Source organism: Nannobrachium achirus, assembly GCF_963921795.1.
Source record: "Nannobrachium achirus genome assembly, chromosome: 14".
Classification (NCBI taxonomy): Eukaryota; Metazoa; Chordata; class Actinopteri; order Myctophiformes; family Myctophidae; genus Nannobrachium; species Nannobrachium achirus.
In genome coordinates, this window is record NC_137821.1 from 16,353,755 (window position 1) to 16,376,264 (window position 22,510).

The 22,510-nt window shown below is 42.0% G+C and overlaps 3 protein-coding genes across 3 annotated transcripts; 1 reads left to right on the forward strand and 2 right to left on the reverse strand.

The window, feature by feature from the left end:
• Positions 1-2,407: 2,407 nt before the first annotated feature.
• On the reverse strand, positions 2,408-3,523 carry LOC308297848 (MORN repeat-containing protein 3-like; the record flags this gene model as incomplete). Its single annotated transcript, XM_080741415.1, has 2 exons — positions 2,408-2,982; positions 3,190-3,523. The coding sequence occupies 2 exons, from the start codon at positions 3,521-3,523 to the stop codon at positions 2,408-2,410; spliced, it is 909 nt and encodes a 302-aa protein (XP_080597541.1).
• Positions 3,524-4,991: 1,468 nt separating this feature from the next.
• On the forward strand, positions 4,992-12,315 carry LOC308297849 (semaphorin-4E-like; the record flags this gene model as incomplete). The annotated part of the gene is made up of 5 exons (XM_080741416.1): positions 4,992-6,968; positions 9,098-9,260; positions 11,011-11,076; positions 11,254-11,306; positions 12,307-12,315. The coding sequence occupies 5 exons, from the start codon at positions 4,992-4,994 to the stop codon at positions 12,313-12,315; spliced, it is 2,268 nt and encodes a 755-aa protein (XP_080597542.1).
• Positions 12,316-17,391: 5,076 nt separating this feature from the next.
• arl2 (ADP-ribosylation factor-like 2) lies at positions 17,392-21,773 on the reverse strand. Its single transcript, XM_080741335.1, has 5 exons — positions 21,591-21,773; positions 20,610-20,720; positions 19,566-19,728; positions 18,520-18,600; positions 17,392-18,162 (listed from the first exon to the last, which is right to left on the reverse strand). The coding sequence occupies exons 1-5, from the start codon at positions 21,653-21,655 to the stop codon at positions 18,028-18,030; spliced, it is 555 nt and encodes a 184-aa protein (XP_080597461.1). The 5' UTR covers positions 21,656-21,773; the 3' UTR covers positions 17,392-18,027.
• Positions 21,774-22,510: the final 737 nt, after the last annotated feature.

The window sequence follows — 22,510 nt, forward strand, 5'->3', positions numbered from 1 at the left end:
AGTGCACAAGATGCAAGTTGGCATCTCAACAGAGTGAAGTCTAGTTACGTGCGCAAGCAGAGCGCGCAAGTCTGTTTTTGGTTTGGTATGTATGTAGGTGACTGGAACTTTTGAAGTCCGTAGCCCCGGAGTGGCTGGGATGTACAGTATGTAAGCGCTCTTGGTAATATCTTCTTTAACAGGCGAAGACATTAGGGACATGAGGCCAGCAGCGCACACCTCATGGCACATTCTGCTTGCGCACAAGTAGCCCATGTGTGGCCTGCTTGAGCGTGAGGCCCAAGTTGGCACCTCGACACAGTGCAGTTCTAGTTTGTTATTGTTGTCAGCCTAATCATTGCACAAGTTACACAGCACAGGTCTTCTTGGATCCTCTCAGGTATAACACATAAACAGACCCCGAAACCGTGGTAGTACAATCTGACCCGAACCAGATCCAATAGGAACCAAACCCATATGAGTCCCAGGTATACAGTATGTGTATAACACATAAGGATTGTGTAAGAAATAAAACACAAACCAGAAAATAAAATAGTAGGCTACAATACACATCAAGAGTGTATTTTCAATTTCTTAACACTATTTTGAATTGTTCTCCTTTATAAATAAGAACATCAAAATGAACCAGGGGCCTGTTGTTTCACGAAAGCACACATAAGCCACATCCAGGTTTGACAAAGCCTGCTCAGTACAGGTTTATTCCGTTCCACTAAAGCCAAGCCAGGCTGAGAAGGACGGATCGTAAAGCCAGGATCGTAAAGCCAGGCTGAATGCGTGTTCACGTATTCCATTAAAAGACCATGAGGTCGATCGTAGATTCCTTGATCGTGAACGATCATGGAACCCCCACATCCCACATGAAGAATAAACAGGCGCGCTGTGAAGCTATAGAATAATCACACCTACACAGGCTATTATATTACTCTTATCGCTAACGTAATTGAAAACACCCTTGCAACATGTCAGCCGCTTATTATAATCTTAAGAACTTCGGTAATAGCTTACTTATATTATCAAACATCTAAAACTATTTATAGTGTGCCTATAACAGTGACAGTGACATATCACACGAGTCATTGTGAAACCATTATGATTCATGGTTACACATTATTGCGGGCTCGCTGAAAAGCGAGACCAGTATGTTAAATACCAAAACTTTATAGACCAAGGTTATTCTCCTCAAAAAACTGACCGATAGTACGAAGGCAGGGCCTTTAGCCAATGAGGAGCAGCGTACTTGGTGACATCACCACCAACAAGTGCAACCTAATATAAATAACAACAACACCCACATGAAATCTTTTGTAGTATGTTCTCCCAAATCTTTAGATACTAAAGTATATAAAATGTAGGAGTCTCAGAAGTAATGTTGGAGTGCCCGTTGGATAGATCCTTGTGCCCATACATGGTGTTCTATGCGAGCCCACACTGTTTTGTAGGAACAGTATTTCTAGTTTCAGTAATATAATTCAATTCATTGGACTAACAGCTATTTCACAAAACCTGAAGAACAACACACTGAATGAATAATGCTTAGCCTGGTCTGGAGCAGGCTAACCTTGTAACTAATGTGTAATTTCTTTCATCAAGGCTAAACATATCCCAGGTTAACTGGCAACCACACTAACAATGAAAGTAAGGTTATTTCAAAAAATGTGACATGAATTAAAAGTTAAATATTTCAGAAAATGTGAAATATTAAATGAAATGTGTGGCGGTACTTCCTTGAACTACTGGCAGCACCATATTTCCTGTGCACGCTGGACAAGAAATGAGCCACTGATCGGTTCAGCGGTTTGCAAAATAAGCCAAACAAACGAACACCGACCATGTTCTAGAATCTAGATGACTCGCCACCTCCTACAGGGACTCAGGGAGTGAGGCAAGGAAGGACCGTTATTGATCCCTTGTGGTAATTTTTGTGGTAAGTTTCAGTTTCACCCAGTTGATGGCTGCTCAGACGATCGCAAGCCGAGGAGACGAGAGACGGGGGGGGGGGGGGGGGGGGGGCTAGAAGACACTGGGTGGACATAGCAGCAAACTGCTGATGACCTTCCGATTCCCGGGCAGCCCCTCTACCCGCTCATCGCCCTATACTGCTGCCCTAGAGCCACACTATAAGAACACGGTTCTAATAACTGTTATTCCTTTGTGAGGGCAGGCCAGTGTGGAGCCTGTGGAATTAGTCCTCTCCTCTCTGAATGTCAGTCTCTCCTCTGAATGTCAGTTATCTCCACTTTGGTGCCACGATGTAAAAAAAAGATGCTCCAGAAGAGCTTCCAAGTAGGGTTTACAATGGTCTGCTCTCCCATTTCCTTGAGTACAACAGCCAGAATTCTCTGCACACTCTTCTTAAATAATGAATAAATGAATAAAATAAAAACCTGACTGCTCAACTCAAAACATTTCATTCTACTGAGGGCTCGCCCGAGGGTTCGCTGACAGGCTCGCCCGAGGGTTCGCTGTCAAGCTCGCCCAAGGGTTCGCTGTCAGGTTTATCCAAGTTCTCGCTTTCAGGCTCACCAGAGTTCTCGCTTTCAGGCTCACCCGAGTTCACGCTTTCAGGCTCACCAGAGTTCTCGCTTTCAGGCTCACCAGAGTTCTCGCTTTCAGGCTCACCCGAGGACTTGCTGTCAGGCTTGCTGACAGAGGATACTGTGGGATGAGGCTGTGGCTGAAGCTTTGGAATTGGATACATTGTTGGCATTGGTGCTTCATCTCTTCCAAAATCAGTCAAAGTTCCACTTTTAGAAAATCCATCCACCCAAAAACCCTCATAAAGCTGACCTTTCTTCACAAAGTAGAACTTTCCGTTCCCATTCTTCTTCCCATCTTTCCAGGTACCTTCATAACGGTTTCCATTTGCAAGTAGTAACGCGCCCTGTCCATGGCACTTGTTATCCATCCACTCTCCCTCATAAATGTCTCCATTGTCATATTGCATTTTCCCCCATCCATTCCTTCTGTCTTCAGACCAATCTCCTTCATAGAGAGCAGAGTCATTGTAGAAGAATATCCCATACCCATGCTTCCTTCCATCTTCCCATGTTCCTTCATAACTAGTGTCTTCTGCAAGTAGTAAAGTACCCTGTCCATGGTACTTATCGTCCATCCAATCTCCCTCATAAATGTCTCCATTGTCATGTTGCATTTTCCCCCATCCACTCCTTTTGTCTTCAGACCAATCACCTTCATAGACACCCGAGTCATTGTAGAAGAATTTCCCAAAACCATGTTTCTTGTCATTTTTCCATTCACCCGAGTATTTTATTGCATACTCCTCTGTGGTCGACGGCTCTGGGAGTAGTTTGCTGTAAATGCCAATACCATCACGTTTGCCATATTTCCATTGGCCCTCGTATATGGCCCATATGGCCCCAGATTCCCTCTTATACAGTTGAATTCCTTTTCCATGCTTCTTGTTGTCTAACCATTCACCTTTGTATTCATGTTTTCCATTGGTGGAGTACACTGTGCTTCGCAGACCAGATTTATTTGCCTTTATGTCCAATGTTTTCCACATTGGTTGAGCATAATTATACTTTCTCAAATGTGGCATGCTGTTTGTATTAGGGAGAAATGTAATGTCCAAGGGAAAAACTATTCTAAACTTAGGCAATCTTCAGGATTCTAATACACTCATGGTCTACTCATGTATAAAATGATTACTTAGTCTTTTATACCACCTAAAATAGAATTTCCCTTGCCATGGTGACGTCATATAGTGATCCACCAATCAGTGCTTAGCCACCATTGTTGCTACTAATTGCTGCAATACACAATGTGACACAACAGCCTGCCAATTGAGATTGGGAAATCAAGGAGAAAAGGTTGAAAAGTGCTGTTGGTGGGGTTTACACACACGTATCAGTCTACGTGTGTCTGCATGTCAGTTTGTCCAGAGCTACTTTTGCAAACCACTGGACCAATCTCCATACATGGGCATATCAGTCAGATTGTAGGCATGAGGGCTGCATAGCGGCCTAAACTCTATATAATATACCTCTATGTATCTAGATGACGAACTGCCCCGCCCCAGCTATTCATTTCAATGAAGGTTGCTCAGTGGAGTTTGAAGCACCCGGAAGAAAGTTCTACTTCCTGGTTAGCTCCAATGTTGGAGCCAAGTTATTGGGATTATAGAAGCAAAGACACACAGGCATTAGTTTTTTAAATGCGGATGTGTTGCTATCCTATATTTGACCACCAGGCGATGGCTGCTTCGCTGTTCTACCGCGGTTCTAGGGGCATGGGCTGCACAGGGCTCGAACCTCTACTGCTCATATATGGGAATATACCGATTACATCAGGTATCTCCATATATGGGCATAAAAGTTACAAGGACTGACAGATACAGAGATCTCCATATATGGACATATAATGATGACGTCAGGGCACTCCATACATGGGCATAAAAGGGACAAGGACTGACAGATACAGAGATCTCCATATATGGGCATATAATGGACAAGGACTGACCGATACAGATATCTCCATATATGGACATATAATGATGACGTCAGGGCACTCCATACATGGGCATAAAAGGGACAAGGATTGACAGATACAGAAATCTCCATATATGGGCATATAAGGGACAAGGACTGACTGAAACAGAGATCTCCTTATATGGGCATATTAGTCGGATCGGCAGGCACCATTGTATATGAACATACAAGGGACACAGGCAGAAAGATAGACATGACATCCATATGGACATAAATTGTTAAAAAGGCCATGCGTCCATTTTTGTTTATATCAGGTTGCTATGGTTACCATGATGTCAGACTGACATTGAACTCTACGTATATTTGGGCATGAGAGACATCACTGTGACATCACTGTGACTCACTGTGACTCACTGTGACATCACTCATCACAGACAGCATATAAATACGTCGTACTATCCAGGACTCTTCATCAGAGCAGACAATTGCAAGACGAACTTAACCTTCTGTACTGTGACCTATATATTTCTAACACTTTAGACCATGGCTCCTCTGTACGTTTTGTTCATTCTATTGGGATTTCTACTCCCCACGTCCTATAGCACATCCAACACTGACTTCTGCATTCCGCGAAAGACTGTCACCTACCAGAATGAGCTGAAGATGTTCAGAGAGGAGGGGATCTGGAACTACACCACCATGCTTATGAGAGAGGATTTGGGTCTGCTGCTTCTTGGGTCCAGAGAAGCAATCTATGCCCTGGATATCAACAACATCGCTGATAAGAAAGCTGCAGTTTATTGGTCGGTTACCGAAGCAGAACAGAGGGAGTGTGCATTCAAGGGAAAAGATGCTGAGGTGGAATGCCGTAACTACATTCGGACGCTGCACACACTGGACGATGACAAGGAGAATGACCCCAGAATGTATGTTTGTGGAACAAATGCTTTTAAGCCCACCTGCAGTCACATGATGTATTCTGATGGACAGTTGAGTCTGGAGGGAAAGCTGGAGGATGGGAAGGGCAAGTGTCCCTTTGATCCTTTCCAAAGACACTCTTCCCTCAGGGTTGGAAGCGATCAGTATTCTGCCACAGCAGTCAACCTCAAGGCTGAACACAGTTTCACAAGGTTCAACAGCTCAAACTCAGCTCTCCAAACTGTGCTGAGCAGCTCTTGGCTCAGTGACCCTGACTTCATCCACATGGACTTTGTGCGTGAAAGCATTGACAGTCCTGATGGTGACGACGATAAGGTCTACTTGTTCTTCACAGAGAAAGCAGAGGAATATGACTTCTCCAGCAAACTCACAGTGTCACGGGTGGCTCGTGTCTGCAAGGGGGATATGGGAGGAGGTACTATGCGGACACTGGATAAGAAATGGACTTCGTTCCAGAAGGCACGCCTGGACTGCCCCATCCCTGAGCACAGCCTCCTGCCTTCCATTGTCCAGGATGCGTTCCTGCTGGAACACAAAAACCAGAACGAGGGCATCTTCTATGCTGTCTTTACACCTCAGTCGGACTCACCACCAGATATGTCTGCAGTGTGTGCATACAGTGTGTCTGCCATTGGAAAGGTTTTCAATGAGGGGAAGTTTATGTCACGCGAAGTCTTGAATGGTGGGTTTAAGTGGGTGACGTACAAGGGTAAGGTGCCTAATCCCAGACCAGGAGCTTGTATCAATGATGCTGCTCGAAAAAAGGGGATCAAAACCTCTTGGGATCTCCCAGACGAAACCCTTGAGTTCATCAGAGATCGTCCCCTCATGGACGAGACTGTTTGGCCACTCAATGGGGGCCCCCTGGTGGTGAAAAAGGGGCCTTTGTTGACTCGGATTGTAGTGGACAGTGTATTGTCACTAGATGGTGAGAGATACCCTGTCATGTTCATTGGCACTGAAAACGGCTACATTCAGAAGGCTGTGAACTACGCTGGGGAGATGTTCATCATTGAGGAGATTCAGCTGTATGAGGACCCCAATCCCATCAGGACTCTGCGTCTCTCTTCCGCCAAGGGCCAGCTGTACGCAGGATCAGAGTTTGGTGCTGTTCAGATGCCAGTCAGTAACTGCGGTCGCTATGAGTCCTGTGTGGACTGTGTCCTGGCCAGAGACCCCTACTGTGCCTGGGACTCCTCCTCAGACCGCTGCCGCCTAGTCTCCAGCTTGGCGTCTTCCTCTGACACTGCCATTCAGAGTCTGAGCGGAGACACTTCACAATGTCCTCGTCCAGAGCAGGAAGAGCTGGTGGTTGAAGATGTCGTCCTGGTTCCAGGGAACAACATTGTGCTGCCCTGCCAGCCAGACTCCAACCTGGCACAGGTCCACTGGCGATTGTCAGACCAAATACTTCCCTCCGACAGCAGCAAATACTACATCAACGGTGGATTCCTCCTCATTCGAGACGCCTCAGGATCAGATGCTGGCTTGTACAACTGTGTCTCCTCAGAACAGGTCAACAAGAGAGACTACAACAGAACCATGGCGGTTTATCGATTAACAACAACAACAGCAACTGCAGTGGGTCTTAATGTGGCTCTTCTCCCTCTGTCTCTTGTTAATGTTTTATTGTTACTGGTGCATCTGTCCCTTGTTATTGTTTTATTGTTACTGGTGCACCATTTCCGGGGCACCAGTAAAACCCAGGAGGTACAGAGAACTGAAGACGATAGGCCCCTGAATCCCATTCCTGGCAGCAGCACATGCACTCCCAATAATCACACTGTGGATTTGGTTGAAGTAGTAGTATGACGTTGTGCAGATGACAAGGATTTGATTTATTTGATTAGATGTATTTGATTTGCACAACAGTATAGAGTATCAGTAATAATATTTTTGTTCTTTCCATGGGAAAGATGGTAGAATAGTTCCTCACTGCTTACATATACAATTTGAATTGATTAATATTAAAAACCAACAAAAAACTAAAATTAATACAAAAAATTAATACAATCAAGCAAAAGAAAAGACTGATGCCAATATATGGAGATCTCTGTATCTGTCAGTCCATGCTTGTATGCCCATATTTGGAGATCAGTATTTGACCCTTTTATGGCCATATAAGGTTTAGGGTCATTAGTCATTAGTATCTATGCCCATATATGACTCAATTAAAAATCCCATTTCCCTTTCCTACGTAAAGACAATATATATATATGTTACAGTACGTTTGGGTAACTCAGTACGTTCATTGTAAGAGCGCTTGTTTTGTTGTTCACCACACACCAATCACCACCAGATGGCGACGTCAGCCATTCACTAGTGAAGGCGCTGACGTCACTCGTTTGCGACTCTCTTTCTTTATTTACTAGCCTAGCTCGGCAGTGTTTAGCCATTAGCTTACTATGAGCTAGGGAGCGCTCCATTGTAGTCACTTGGACAGGGCGTTTATCGTGGGCTTGCCCAGGCCTTACGGCCTGGGCATAAATATAACGATTGCATTCACCACGGCTTGCATAACTCGCGGCCACTCGCGCCTGCGGCGCTCGGGGGCGAAGAGCAGGATCAAGGTCCGCTGGCCTTCGCGCCGCTTGCAATGTCGTGGACAATCGAGTGGCTCCGCCTGGAGGACGTTGTTGTGCGACTGCTTGTTCCGCCCTGTGCCGCACGACGAGTGCTCCGTTTCTCGACCGTACTGTTTCTCTATCAAACCGTGACATATATACATTTCAAAATATGTATATATTTTTTTATAATTATTTTTAAAATAGTTGGATACATAACAAAAAGATATAAGAAATTCCATAAATAAAAAAATATAATTAAGAATAGTGAAGGGAAGTAGTGAAAAGAGTCAATCTACAAACTCTTGCCCAAATATTGCATTAACATTTTAACACTGGATCAAAATGTTGGTAATGCAATATTTCAATAATCGTTCACATTTACTGTCTGGAACTCAGTACACGCACGCGCGCGCGCGCGCACACACACACACACACACACACACACACACACACACACACACACACACACACACACACACACACACACACACACACACCATGAACTGACCGTTTCCGTATCCGCTCTACATCCAGACCGGATCAGCAACCTTCTATAAACAGTGTTGCCATGTCCACTTATTATAAGTAACTTTGGGCTGTGTGTGTGTGTGTGTGTGTGTGTGTGTGTGTGTGTGTGTGTGTGTGTGTGTGTGTGTGTGTGTGTGTGTGTGTGTGTGTGTGTGTGTGCGTGCGTGCGTGCGTGCGTGCGTGCGTGTGTGTGTTGAAAATAGCCGATCTACAAGTTCACAATGCGTCGCATCGAGCTTGTAGATCTGCTACTTCCAAAAGATTTTATTATTAATTTGAAAACGTAACCATTTAAATAGCATAATGAGTACTTTTACTTTTGGACTTTAACTCAAGTACATTTTGAATGCCGGACTTTTACTACAGAGTATTTCTACATTGCAGTATATTGATACTTTAAAAAGGTTGTTCTCAAAGTGAATTCCAGGGGTCTAAATTGACCCATACACAAGTCTGTAACTCTGACAGCGTACAAATTGAACCCTAACGGCCCATTAGGGGGTCCATTTGGTTCCATCTGTCAGAGTTAAGGGGAAGACCTTGAAATGTAAGAGTTTGAGAAACACTGCTTCAAAGCATTTGAGTACTTTTCCCCACACCACTGGTTTCTCTCAGAAGATCTGGCAACAGTGCGGTGAACGCCGGAAGGAAGCAGCGGGGAGCAGGCAGGAGGCGGCGCTCCAGAGCCGGGGACATAAAAAGCGGTGGTACCCTCTTCCTCGATCTCTTCCTTCCTTCTCTCCTGCGGCGTGTGGAAGCAAGGCAGCCATGCTTGGAGGTGAGCGCTGCTAAACTCTTCGTGATTGTATGGGAAAACATTTCTATTTAGTTCTTTTGCCAACTGGATCTTTGTGTAGTTTTACTTTTGCCAAGTGTGTTCATTCACTACCAGGAACGGTCGTATTTGCAGCACACGCGGTGTAAAATGCCGTATTATTGACGTAATCGATCCTCCTTCGGCCTAGTTGCAGGCCTGGGTCGCTTTTCCAATCCTCAACCATCTGATGGAAAATGTGTCTTTTTATAGTCGACTAGGCGGTGCATATGTTACCAACGCATGTGTTTTACACGATGCTGCTGGTATTTTTTAACATTTGAGACCACCTGGTTAGTTTATGATATGTATGGCTTGCACTTTTTAGATTAGCAATGGAGCAAGGGCGAGCTCTCTCTCGGCGTCCGTCTCTCAATGATGAAAATACACAGACCTGTACTGAATGACTGTGATTGCACTATAATATCTCTGATGTGAGACGTAGACGCCTGTTTAATAGCATTATTGCTACTATCATCATACCATGGACAGTTTGGACATGTTCAGCCACCCCACCCCCTATTCCCCGGTGGTCACATGTTGCATTCCATGACTTGCATTCCATGACTTTTCTGCTGCAACGCGGTCAAATGTTTCTTGTTTCCAACAGGCCGGATTGCAACGACATGCGGTGAAGCTGCTTATGCACTGCAGGTAATTTGATGTGTTAACTCTGAAGCAAACAGGATTTATTTTATAAATGACATGCCATTATGGCACGTGGGGGCGATGGTGCCTTGTGCTACCCATCAGCGTAAAGTAGCCACACACTTGCTTCGAGTGCTTCTTCAGTACACTTGCTTCTACTGCACTACATCACGGTGGCAAATTATAATTTTATATTTTAAGTTCATTAGAGTTTTGATATATTACAAAACATAGCCTTAACCACTTACACTTTGACAAAATTGGCCAATCTACAACCTCATTGCGACTGTGATTGTAGCTCTGCTTTGATTTTGTTTACATTAAAACGTGAACTGCAACATACTGCATATGGAGTGGGAATGTGTTTTTGTATCATTCCCAACAGTAACGTAAAAAGTACTTTTTTCCACCACTGGCTACGATGATGGTTTTTGAACTCTCTCACTGAAATAATTTGAGGAAAATGTTACTATCAATTGCTGAGTAGCCTAAATTAACAGAATCCAGGTACAGTGAAACTTAAAATTTGACTTTGGATCATCCTAATGGCTTTATTTTTTTTTAGGTTTGGAAAAGGAGAAGAACAATCTCTACTAAAGGTGACTTGGTCCTGGAAAATTGTCTTAAGATCATGAAATGCTTAATTTGACCTAATGTGGCTTTACTGGTGCTTAAGAGCTTAATTGCTACATTGATGATAACTGAACTCTCTCTTACTGAATCATTCTTGAAGAAAACCCTTTACCAGATTCTGAGTAGCATAGATGCTCGCTAGTGAAGCAGATTTAACATTTTCAATTGTACAAATGGTGCCTATGTTTAACCTCATGTATTGTCTCAACAGATGGCCTATGAGATGCTAAGGAGCCACCCTGATTGGAAGGTAACTAAAAGTTAACCTTTAATAGTTTAGAGTTTCACATGGGTTCTAAATGATGAAACATTTTTTTTAAGACAAGCATATGCCTGATATTAGTGATGACAGCCTTTACCTGACTTGAACCCTACTGAAGATGGTGATATTTTCCTTACATCGTTTGTGGCTAACTGTTAACTTATCCTGTAGATGAGCTTACTGAAGATGACATGGCATCTTCTGACTGTTCCCTGAATGCCTTCGATCCCGGCCTAGGTGAGTTTCATGGCTGCATTGGTTGAATAAATCAGCAGTGGTGTTAATGATGATAATTTAATAGACAAGCATATGCCTGAATTCCTTGATGTCACTTTTGAATCTGATTACACTAAGCATTAAAAGCAATCGTGTCGCTGATGCTGGACTGTATTGAACGACTTCTTGTCTTAATAGGTGGCTGGCACCTGAAAACGGAGAGCAAGGATGAGGATGGTGACTGCTATCTGGTAAGCTTATTAAATGCTCATGACTTGGCTGTAAGTGCTCAGACCTGCCTTCCCTGTTCAACATAACTCACTCAAACTGGTGCTGAGTCACACTGCTTGATTAAACCAAAGTAATATCAATACTTCCCTCACCAAGGGAAAGCTAGTTGGGAGTGTAAGTGTGGAAAGTGGCAAATTTAGCATTTTCAACAAGCAGACTATTTTTGATCACTTGTGTTCTGGCTTCATAAGATGTATTTGTCTTGAGGGCCTGGTCACCACTGACTTGAGTTACTATAAGATTTGGCTTACCTTTGACCCTTGTGGACCTAGTTGCATAGATTTGACTAATGTTGGGGAAGGCATCTCTGACTAGTGTTGTGAGAGGATGAAATGGGGTAAAACCCATAAACCTTCTGGACGACTGATGTCAAATGGCAGTTTGTCACCAAAGCCCTGATCATAACACTATAAGCCAAATGGTGCTACACTTGTTTGGGTTTATTATTAATTATTTGATGTCTTTACAGAAACATTTGCTGCCTGGGAACTAATCGCAGTTGCAATGTAACCAATACTGTCCAAAGGTAAGCCATATTGACTACTGCTGTCTCGTGCTTGTAGGCAGTGCAGTTTCTGTGATGATAACCTAGCTCACTTTGAACCGATGTGAAACGACAATGAACACCTGAGATACTGCATCACTGGCAATTTTAATGTGAAAACTATTCTCGGACCATGCACCAACTTGATATGTTATCTTGTTGCAGATGACTGCTGTCAATCGACTCTGGCCAGAGGACCACAATCATTTTCAGGTAGGCGTTTTCTTTTTGGCAGTCTTAATATTCTTGCCTTCCAGACAATGATGATAGAATTTGTCTCGTTCGTCTGAACTGATGTTGAGAAACAACAATTACTGATGTCATCGAAGGCTGTAGGTTAAGAACAGACTTAGTTAATTTATACCATACTAAATTCATTTATACCATACTAAATTTGTCTTTGTCTTCTGTTCTAGATGACCTAGCAGTGACTCTGCAGCATCTTAAGCAGTGTTGGATGAACTCGCCTGTTGCAGATTGCTGTGAACTGGAATATGGCCAAGGACCGCAAAGGCTTTTCAGGTAGGAATGTCTTTTTAGCCATCTAAATATTCTTGCCTTCCAGACAATGATGATAGAACTTGGAATCTCGTTAGTCTGAAATGCTGTTGAGAATCAACAATTGCTGATGTCGGTGGAAGCTATAGGTGATGCTGACTAAGCTTGGCTAATTTACAACACACTGAATTTGTCTGTCTTCTGTTCCAGATGACCTAGTGGTTCTGTTGCATCTTGGGCAGTCTTTGAACTCCGGCACATTAAGGTACATCAGTGTTGCACTTACATGTGATTGAATTGGGACTCTTAAGAATCTAGATGCTGAACTGTCCATCAGGTTCCTTTTGTGATGACACTCGCACATGTCTAACGCCTTGGCAATGGCAGAACCTGAAAAGGTGGACCCACTGGCGTTGCCTTGGCAATAAGGGGATATCCTGTTGGGGTTACCAACGGTCTGAAAGGCAACTTGTGGATGTGACCTCAAATGGCTGACAATTGAGGGGCAAAGCAGTCAAACCGTCTGGAACTAATATACATGTCTCTTCTTACAGGAGTCTTGATGCCTGGGTGAACCATTACTTCGAGGTTAGTACTGATTCTAACACATGATCCATGATTTATCAGTGAAATGTATTATGATTCCAGATTATGATTTCATAATCTAAATCTACAACATCACTAGTAACTAACTACAGCTGTGAAATTATAGTAGTCTAGGATTTCTAGAAGTCTATATCTTGGGGCAAACACTTAAAGTAAACCTCAAATTGTGCTAAAGTCTTGGGTGTGATGAGGTAAATTTATACCGCCCCAGTCTGAAAATGCATGACGGATTGGTATCCCCTCTGACCAGACTTGGACCATATTCACACACACACACACACACACACACACACACACTCATTTGTGACCATACAGTGGTAATTAAAAGAAGCAACTTTCTTTCAAAAATGCATTGTTTTTATATATGAGCCAACAGTTTGTTTCCATCCCCTCTTTAGTCTATTTCTTTTCATGCTGTCATAATGGACCATTCCAGCCAACCATGCAAGGTCAGTACAACTCATAATGATCTACAACCTTAGCACTATGATGTTGAAATGATGAGACTTACTCCCCAGTCATCCTGCCAGTTCACCCCCTTGCTGCCCTCCTGTTGACCCAGTAACTCTGAGAACCCTGAACTCTGTTCAGGTGTAAGGTGACCTATTGGGACCCTGATGGAGTGTGGCGCTGGTTGTAAAAATGACTGATACTAAATCTGATCCATCCCTCAACACAGAATAATGTTGGCCATAGGTAATGCCAGTTTAATTGCATACCTTGCTTTCATCTCAACAGTTCTCAACAATCCATCCTTGGAAGAGCTGCTGGCTGAACATCGCAACGCTTTTAACACCTGCTGACTTAAGGTTGGTATTGTGCTGTGATTTTGATCTTGGCTTTAACCGTGCAAGTTGTGCATCCCCATTTACTTTTTTGGGAGAAACTACTGAAGCCTTGTTATGGAAGTGATGAGATCTCTGTACCGCCCCAGTCTGAAAACTCATGAATGACTGGTATAGTATTCTCTGATCCCCAAATAGTTTGTCAGTCTGACATCATGCACTTGACTTATGTGCTACCATATTATGTTATTAAATTGTTTTTATTGAATTTTCGATTTTTACAGAAACACAAATTCCAATAAATGTCACAGAACTACACAGTACAATAATGCATCTAAAAGAAAAGTACAGTAATACAAATATTATGTTTTTATCTTTATTTTTTCTGCTTTATTGTAATCATGTGTATTTTTTCTGTTGAGCACTTGTGCTTCGTTTTCTGCTCTGTAAAGGGCTTTGAGCTGCATGTCATGAAAGGTGCTATACAAATAAAGATTTTATTATTGCCCTTAATTCCACATGTAAAAGGGATCAGAAACTACCTGATTACACTCCTATCTCTAATATAATACCAAAATGTTTGGCTAATATGTTTTTTTCCCCCCTTATACACAGATGGGGAGCTCCCTGGTCTGAAATTCAAACCAACGCCCCACGGGTCATGTGACTGCCTGAAATTAACCAATATTATGCCTCTTCTGCAGTCACAAGGTTGGTATGCACTTTTGAATTTAACATTTCGTGTTGAGAAACTACTGGAGCCTCCTAATGGACATGATGAGATCTTTGTACCGCCCCAGTCTGAAAACTCATGACTGACTGGTATGATATTCTCTGATCCCAAAATAGTTTTTTGATATCGTGCACTTTTAGTGTTGGGACACAAACCACATGTTGCCCTATTCCACATTAAACTTGTTTGATTTTAAGAAACTGCTTAATCGCTCTGCTATGGCAGGGCTGTGCCTACCGTAATACTAAATGGTTTTCTTTGTCTTTCTCAAACTATAGTTGTCCCCCGAGTGGATACGAATTCCTGCAAAGAATCCTTCCAGACAGAAATGCAAGGTCAGTACAACACTGAAAGTGTTGCAACAACTTTGTCTCTGGGATGCTGTAGATGATGCTGAAACTCATCCAGTCATCCTGCCAGTTTGAATAAACGTCGCACTCCTGTTGACCCACTATGGCACTGACGAGCCTGACTTTGTCAGGTGTAAGGTGATCTATTGGGACCCTGAAGGAGAGGATGAGCTGGTTGTAAAAGTGACTGAGAAACTCCCGCCTGATCACATCCCAGGAACTAGGCCAGATCACAATACTAAAATGTCTCTCCTCTGTCATCCAGCATGTAAACTGTCAAATTGGTGGTCTGCTGAAATGATGTGACCATCTTGTGGACTGCACATGGCTTAAACTCAAATCAATGCAGTTTGTTAATTCAAGTCCCATATTGCAAGTAGGTGAAGTCCACACAATTCAGGTTGCCAATTTTACTGAGGACTGGGGCAGAAATTTGAGTATAGTAAAATGGTGACATGTTAAACATGAATTGGGTGTTTACTACAGTGGTCACAATGTGTAATCTTCACTGTACTTTGATCTCATCAACAGATAACCCCTCCCTATAATGCTGGTGTTGACCCACACTAACCAGGTCCAACATCCTGTGTCCTGATGCTGCTGGCTGAAATGAAGATGCGTGTTAACCTAAGGTTGGTTTTTGTTTTGCTGAGATTACATTTAATTTCTTTCTTTTGCAGTATGGATTAAAGACTACTGTGGTGTTTGAAGGACTGTTCAGAACACAAAGCATTTCCTCAGACATTCCCTTAAAATTTAGTATTTACACTTGACCAGAAAGTACTAGTCGATTATCTTTACTGAATCCCCCTAATGGAAGTGATGAGATCTTTGTACCGCCCCAGTCTGACAATTCATGACTGACTGGTATTTTCTTCTGATCCCAAACTGGGTTTCATGGTGTAGATATTAGATCCTTGTTGCCCTACAATGAAGACTTGTGACATGCCTGTATGTTCCTAATATTTTGTATTTTGTCTTCAAGGTTCTGCACAGAGCTTCGTTGACGACAATCATGGAAGACGGCCAGCTGGACAGTGGCCATGGAAGTTGGCATCTGCTAAGGAGTAACCACTCACCGAATCAACTAGCCTTGAAAATGAAAGGCGATGGCCACGGAATATTGGTCCATAAGTTGTTTTTGATTTGAAATATTGACATTTTATTGTTTAATAAATGTTTAAACATGCTCTGTCTTCGTCATACTTTATTGGGTATGGGTCATTGTGGCTTAAACAATGTAGCAGAACTGAAATGGTTTTGTCCTTGCAAGCATTTTCCCAGGGGCTGCATTTTATTCTTGTGAATAATTAAGTGGTGGAAAGTACCCATCAAATAAAAGTCCAATATTTAAAGTATTGTCATCATGATATACAGTACAAACAAAGCCTATCCCATGTTCAGTGTTAACGTCTTTTGATAATGGCAGCTCTACAAGCTCACGGCACAATGCTTTTAGATAAAGGCTAAATGTATACTATTTGATCTACAAGGTGCTAGCCTGGGGACAAACTATAATGCAGTAACTGCAGTATAGATGCATCCCCTCCTTGTTTTAACATGTGTGGGGATGTCTAGCTGGCTAGGCTAACAAGGTACAGCTTTTCCTCTTGAACTGTATTGTAGAAATGCCTCAAACCTGTTATGTAGTATACTTGAGATGCCTGATGTGTTTGCTGTGAATTATAAATTGGTGATTGAAATGTGCATAGCTGTAGTCAGTTTTCAGAAGGTGACATGCCACTGTCTGGCTCCGCAGCACATTAAAAATCGAACCTCTGTTCGAAGTGGAGCTGTGTGTGTGTGTGTGTGTGTGCAACAGGGCCCCTCCCTTAACATGTGTGGTCAGAAAAGGTTACTGCAGGCTACAGACAGACCCACACACACGGCCACGTATAGGGAGCTTGTGTTCCACACAGCTCCAAAAATGGGAACGAGCACATATGTTTCAAAGTACAATATTCTAAGCTTGGTATTGATAATTTGACCTTTAGGGAATTTCTAGATCCACCATATCAAACATTTTAGTGCATTTCAATACTGTACCATGTGAGCAATAATAGACAGCCAAGTTATGACAACTTTTTTTTCCACTACATGCTTTTGGAGGGGGGGGGGGGAAACCAAATGACTGCAACCAGAAAAGTGTTTATCCAAGCCTTTTAACACGCGTAGCACCTGTCCCTGATAAACATGTAGGCATTTACACAGGGGAACTTTGGGTGAAAAGGTTTATTAAAAAATACTGAAGTGACAGGCAGAGAGACATGGATGATGGCTTTCTTGCCAACTATTTTAATTTGTACAGAGCATTGTTTGAAAGCAGTTCTATGAACTTTAGTTGTGCTACTTTATGTGTAAGTGCTTGCATGCAAACTTAAAGCCTTGTCCATGTAGTGTATTCAACTTTACTGTACATTTACAATCTGAATTGCAATTTACCCCATTCAATGTTCTATTCAGTATTGTGCTTATACAGAAGTGAAGAACCAGGGCTCCATGTAAATGTAGCAAAGAAAATAAATGAAGACTAGTCAACTTGCTTTATTTTATTTGTGACATGTGTGAGACCTGTGGGAGTCTTTATTTCCAATGGAGAAGTGGTGTGACCAGACCCACCTAGCCCATTTGCATACCATAAGGTGGCATATTCATTTCTTATTCTACTTCACTATCCCATAGCTTCGTTTGTTCAGCAGCAGATTTAAACGTGAAGATGTCATAATATGTTCAAAACTGCAGCCAAGCCAGCTGTGGGAAACCTAGTAACCAAGAACTAGTTATGCACAGAGCCTATAAGACTGCCACAGGGCTAATGGGGACAAACGCTAGAGATGCAAGAACAAAAAAAGATGATCTGGGACTCATTTCATCAGTACATTCCTGCATTGCTGTGGTCACTAAACTAAGTAGCCAACTGATGACCTCTCTTCCAATTGGCCTTCCTTTTTGAAAGACCTAAGAAGCTATCATTCCCACAGCCTATAGACATAGTTTGGCTGTTCAGTCAGAGCATCAAAAGCCTGGCACATACTCAAGTGCCTGTATTGTCAGTGTTTCCTATTTATAGCCATTTACTTGACTAGCTTTGAGAAAAAGAAAAACACAAAAAACACGTTCCTTCAAGTTGGGGATGCACCCACGTCTGCCTCATGCTCCATCTTATTAGTCAGCGGTAAAGACTCTTGCACCGATGTCATCCAGTAGCCAGTCCACTCCAGCTAACAGGTTCTCTCCAGTTACCGCACTGCAACCAATGATACACCAGTGATGGCTCTTTATCTCATCCAGGGCCAGCGCCTGGGGAACAAACACACGCACACACACACAAAAACACAAATAACCTCATCTGATACATATTTGTTGAGTGAAATGCAGCCTCGAACGACTTGTCGTGGCAAAAGGTAATATTCTAGTTTTGAGGCTGTCGGAATCCCTTGCTTTTCAAGATTTTACATCTTAAATTCAAGTACATAAGCCTAATTCTTGCAGCAATAATAAACAGTATAGAGACAAAGGAAAGAATCAGACAATTACTAATTTATTTGGCTTTCATCTTGTGTGAGTTTATTCAGTTTTGAGTGAAGGGGAAATTGCATACATACACTACTTTCTGTATGTGTGCGTGTGCATACATGTGAGAAGATGGAGTCTCACCTCTCGTATGTCCTCTTTAGACAGGGCTCCCGGTATGTCCTGTTTGTTGGCAAAAACCAGTAGCGTAGCACCAGCTAACCTCTGGAGGGACGGAGAGAGCAAGATTAAATAACTTTAATGTATATACAATGCCGTATATGACCACATTGTTGTTATTTCCTCCACTGGCAGTATAATGCTGTTGGGTTTCTCCAATGTGAATGACCACAAAAGAGAATTCACACTGTACTAGAAATTATACTTTATTATACAGAATAGCAATAATAGCAGAATAGCTGGGAAAGCAAAACTGCTACTGCTTTCCATTGTGTATGAAATAAATGTATGAGAGGTTACTATTGATTATATTTCTTACAGTTGACAATTAGTGATGCAGGACAGTTGTGCTTGCTAAATGTAAACACCCGTATTTTCAGCATTAGCTCTATCTTAGGCTCTACTATTATACAACAGTTTGTACTAGCAATAGTAAACACTATTTCTTAGTGAGTTAGTGCTAAAAAGAATGAAGATATTTTTTTGTTTTTCTTTTGTTACTTTTTTTTTTACCATTATGGATCTGAAACGTGGAATGTATAATACCTAGTGTGACGTGCTATGCAGATCTACATTGTATTCTATATGTCTGTATAACACTATTAATTGTGATTTTGATATTGATTTCAAGTCCTATCGCCCAGCTTTAGTCTGTACAGTGTCCTGTATGTATGTACATGTATGTATGTATAGTATGTATGTATGTACCGTATGTATGTACTAGCCTCGTAAACAACCTCTTCCTGGAGCGACATTCCAGTGGAATCAGAATTTCAGGAAGAGGATGGTTTACGAGGCTATGTATGTACCTCCTCTAGAAAAGGTGTGCAGACCTGATCTATAGTACCGCATGATATGTGTGTTAGGTCTATACAATGTCCTGTATGTATCCATATACAGTATGTATGTATGTACAGTATGTATGTATGTATGGAAAATGTGTGCAGAGCTGATCTGTGCTGTACTGTATGTGTTATGTCTGTACAATGTCCTGCATGTACTGTATGTACCTCCTCTATAAGCAAGGTGGAGAGCTCCTGCTTGCAGTCATCCAGTCGCAGTTTGTCAGCGCTGTCCACCACCCACACCAGGCCATCTGTACTCTCAAAGTAGTTCCTCCAGTAGGAGCGCAGTGACTTCTGGCCTCCCACGTCCCATATGTTCAGCTTGAACCTGGACGAAGACACATTGCATTAAAGCAAAAATTAAATCTCATAACTGAAAGTGTAATGATTATGTTTAGGTAGTATCATTCTGGAATCTAGACCCCAATGTTGCTTCTGTTCTACATACAGCCAACCAGTTGAATAAATCAACGATTGAGGCTTTGACCTTGCTTTTATAACATTTCTGAGATCATTATATGTTTATGGAAGATGCTTCTGAATCTTAAACATGTATTCTATTGCTAATTTGACCACTTGAGATACTCTTTCTTCTAAAAAATAACAAATAACCGTCGTCTACAAGCTCACGACACGTCATGCTGCGACGTGTTGTGTGCTTGTAGATCAGCTATGCTTTCATATAAGAACATGCTGACTTCTATGGAATCCTAATGACTATAAATCAGTCGTGGCAACTGAGAAATGTAATCCATGAAGACAAGCACACTGTAGTAAATGAGCAGACGTATTTCGTATTCATAAGTTGTATTTAAATGACATGGGATCTGATTCTGATCTGCTCATTTAAACACTTTCAACCTGATGTTCTTATTTTGGGCATCATTATGAAAAATACAAATCTACAAGTACACAACATGACACAATGCGACATGTTGCGAGCCTGCAGTTTATCTATTTTTGCAACTCATCATACAGGGCTAAAGTGGTTAAAAAGCTTGGGGAGGGACCAAAACAAATGGTTGTTTGTATCAAAAAACAAACATCCATACAAACTATGCCCTTTGTCTCAAAATACCATTGCCCTGACTGGGTTAGTTGTGTCTGGCCCACACTTAAAGAGTCTTTATTTCAAAGACTGCAGAACTGATGCAGAAGACAAACATTGGTGTGGAGACTGTGTGTGTGTTACTGTGTTAGTAGTCTAACCCTCTGTGCTCCAGTGTTTTGATGTTAAAACCGAGCGTTGGAGAGATGGTGCTGATGTCTTCCCCGTTGAACTTCTTCAAAATGGTCGTCTTTCCGGCATTGTCAAGACCCCTACAATATTATACATGGTTAAGGACTGGGGTAACAAACTGGTGCAGAGAGATGCATCCATTTTAGGATGTCAGTCTAACATCTGGGATGGTGAGTTATAGTTATTCATGTAGGATAGCTACATTACAGTGGTAGGATGAACACAAAATAAAATAAAAACAATAACCAGTATTCCAAATAATGGATCCAATGTCATTATTATTTAATCACAAGCTATTGTAAATACTCTTCATTGGTTCAATATTTATAAATCCCAGAGACCTCACTTTCACTTGATCTGGTCTTACAAGCTCACACTAGGCTTGTACAGTTTAACGTTTTTTTTATGAATTGAGTACAAAAGGACCCCAATGTAAACAAGCCATTGTGCTTTCTAGTGGTTAATATCTAGTAGACCTTGTATCTGAACTGTACTGTACTTTTCCTATGCAAGCAAACCCCAATAAAGTATTCAGTCAATCAATCAAACAAACAAACAAACGTCAGTACTTTACAGTATTGAAGTGGGATACTAATCTACACTTACAGTGTGTGGATGTAATGTTACTCTATAGATTAGTATGATAGTTATTATTTTACTACTGGAAGATGTAACTCTACCACACGCACTGAAATGAAGCAAACAAGTGAGCATACAGATGCACGAGCTAGCTGTAGTTTGGGTGTGTCCAGACAAATGCCTCATTGTGTGACTTGTGTCATTACATAATAATAATAGCTTGTCAGGTACAAATGGCACCCCGTAGCACCAGACTACAGGCCACAACACAGTTGAATCAATACTATAATATTACGCCATCTCATGATCTTAGCATGATACATGTAAACATGTGCTATAGCTTGTATGAATGGACATAGCAGGAAGGATACAGCATCAGCAGTCTCATCTCTCGCTCCTTGTGCTTCATTTTCTTAAGAATCGTCAGCAAACCCATGGCGACAAGCGCTGCTAGCGATCAACTCCAGCTACACGTTCACTCGATGTTTCCTTATTGTAAATTACATGCGATCGTGTACATAAATATGCGTCGAAACTGTCTCTAACGTGCACGGTTTACGTTAGCGACCAGGAAGTAACTAGGAACCAACTCAACCAAGCCCCGCCTTACAGAGTAACTCATTGGTCTGGATCGCGGCAGTGCACTGTGATTGGCTCTTGAGACGTTTGTCAAGCATTTGGAGCTACTTGCGTTTAAGTGGCTTTGGCGCCATCGCCTGTCAAGATCAGGGACTACACGTCATAAATAGTTAGTGGAGCTTTTTGCTCATGCAGTCAGTGGTCGAATCAGGAGCGTACGCAGGTTAAATTATACTGCTGTTACAAATCCAAACATGCCCATATGACTCGCTTTAATTACTTCAGTCTTAAAATGTATTGACATTTTTATGACTAATGTAGGCTATTTGTATTCAAGTATAACTAAATGCATTTTATATATTTTTTTACTTTTCAGAATTCCAATTCAAAAATAGCAAAAATCTACAAGCTCAAAACACGTTGCTATTTTTGCTACTTTTGTGTGATATAGATGGCGAAGTAGGCTACTTAGGGCATTAATTTTCGAAAAAAGTTAAAACACGAAGATAAGAGGTTTCTGCTCGACATTATGCGTCATGTAGCCTGCCTACCCTACATAGCCTTCTGGACTGGAGTGGGTATCTCCATCATGAAGTTGCCCAACTTGCCCATTCCTGCCATGTGTTAGTGTTATTCCACGCAAGTTGACGCAACCTCGAACTTCTGCTCAACTCTGATTCATGTTGTGGAAGTTTGTGGTTTTACTAGGCTA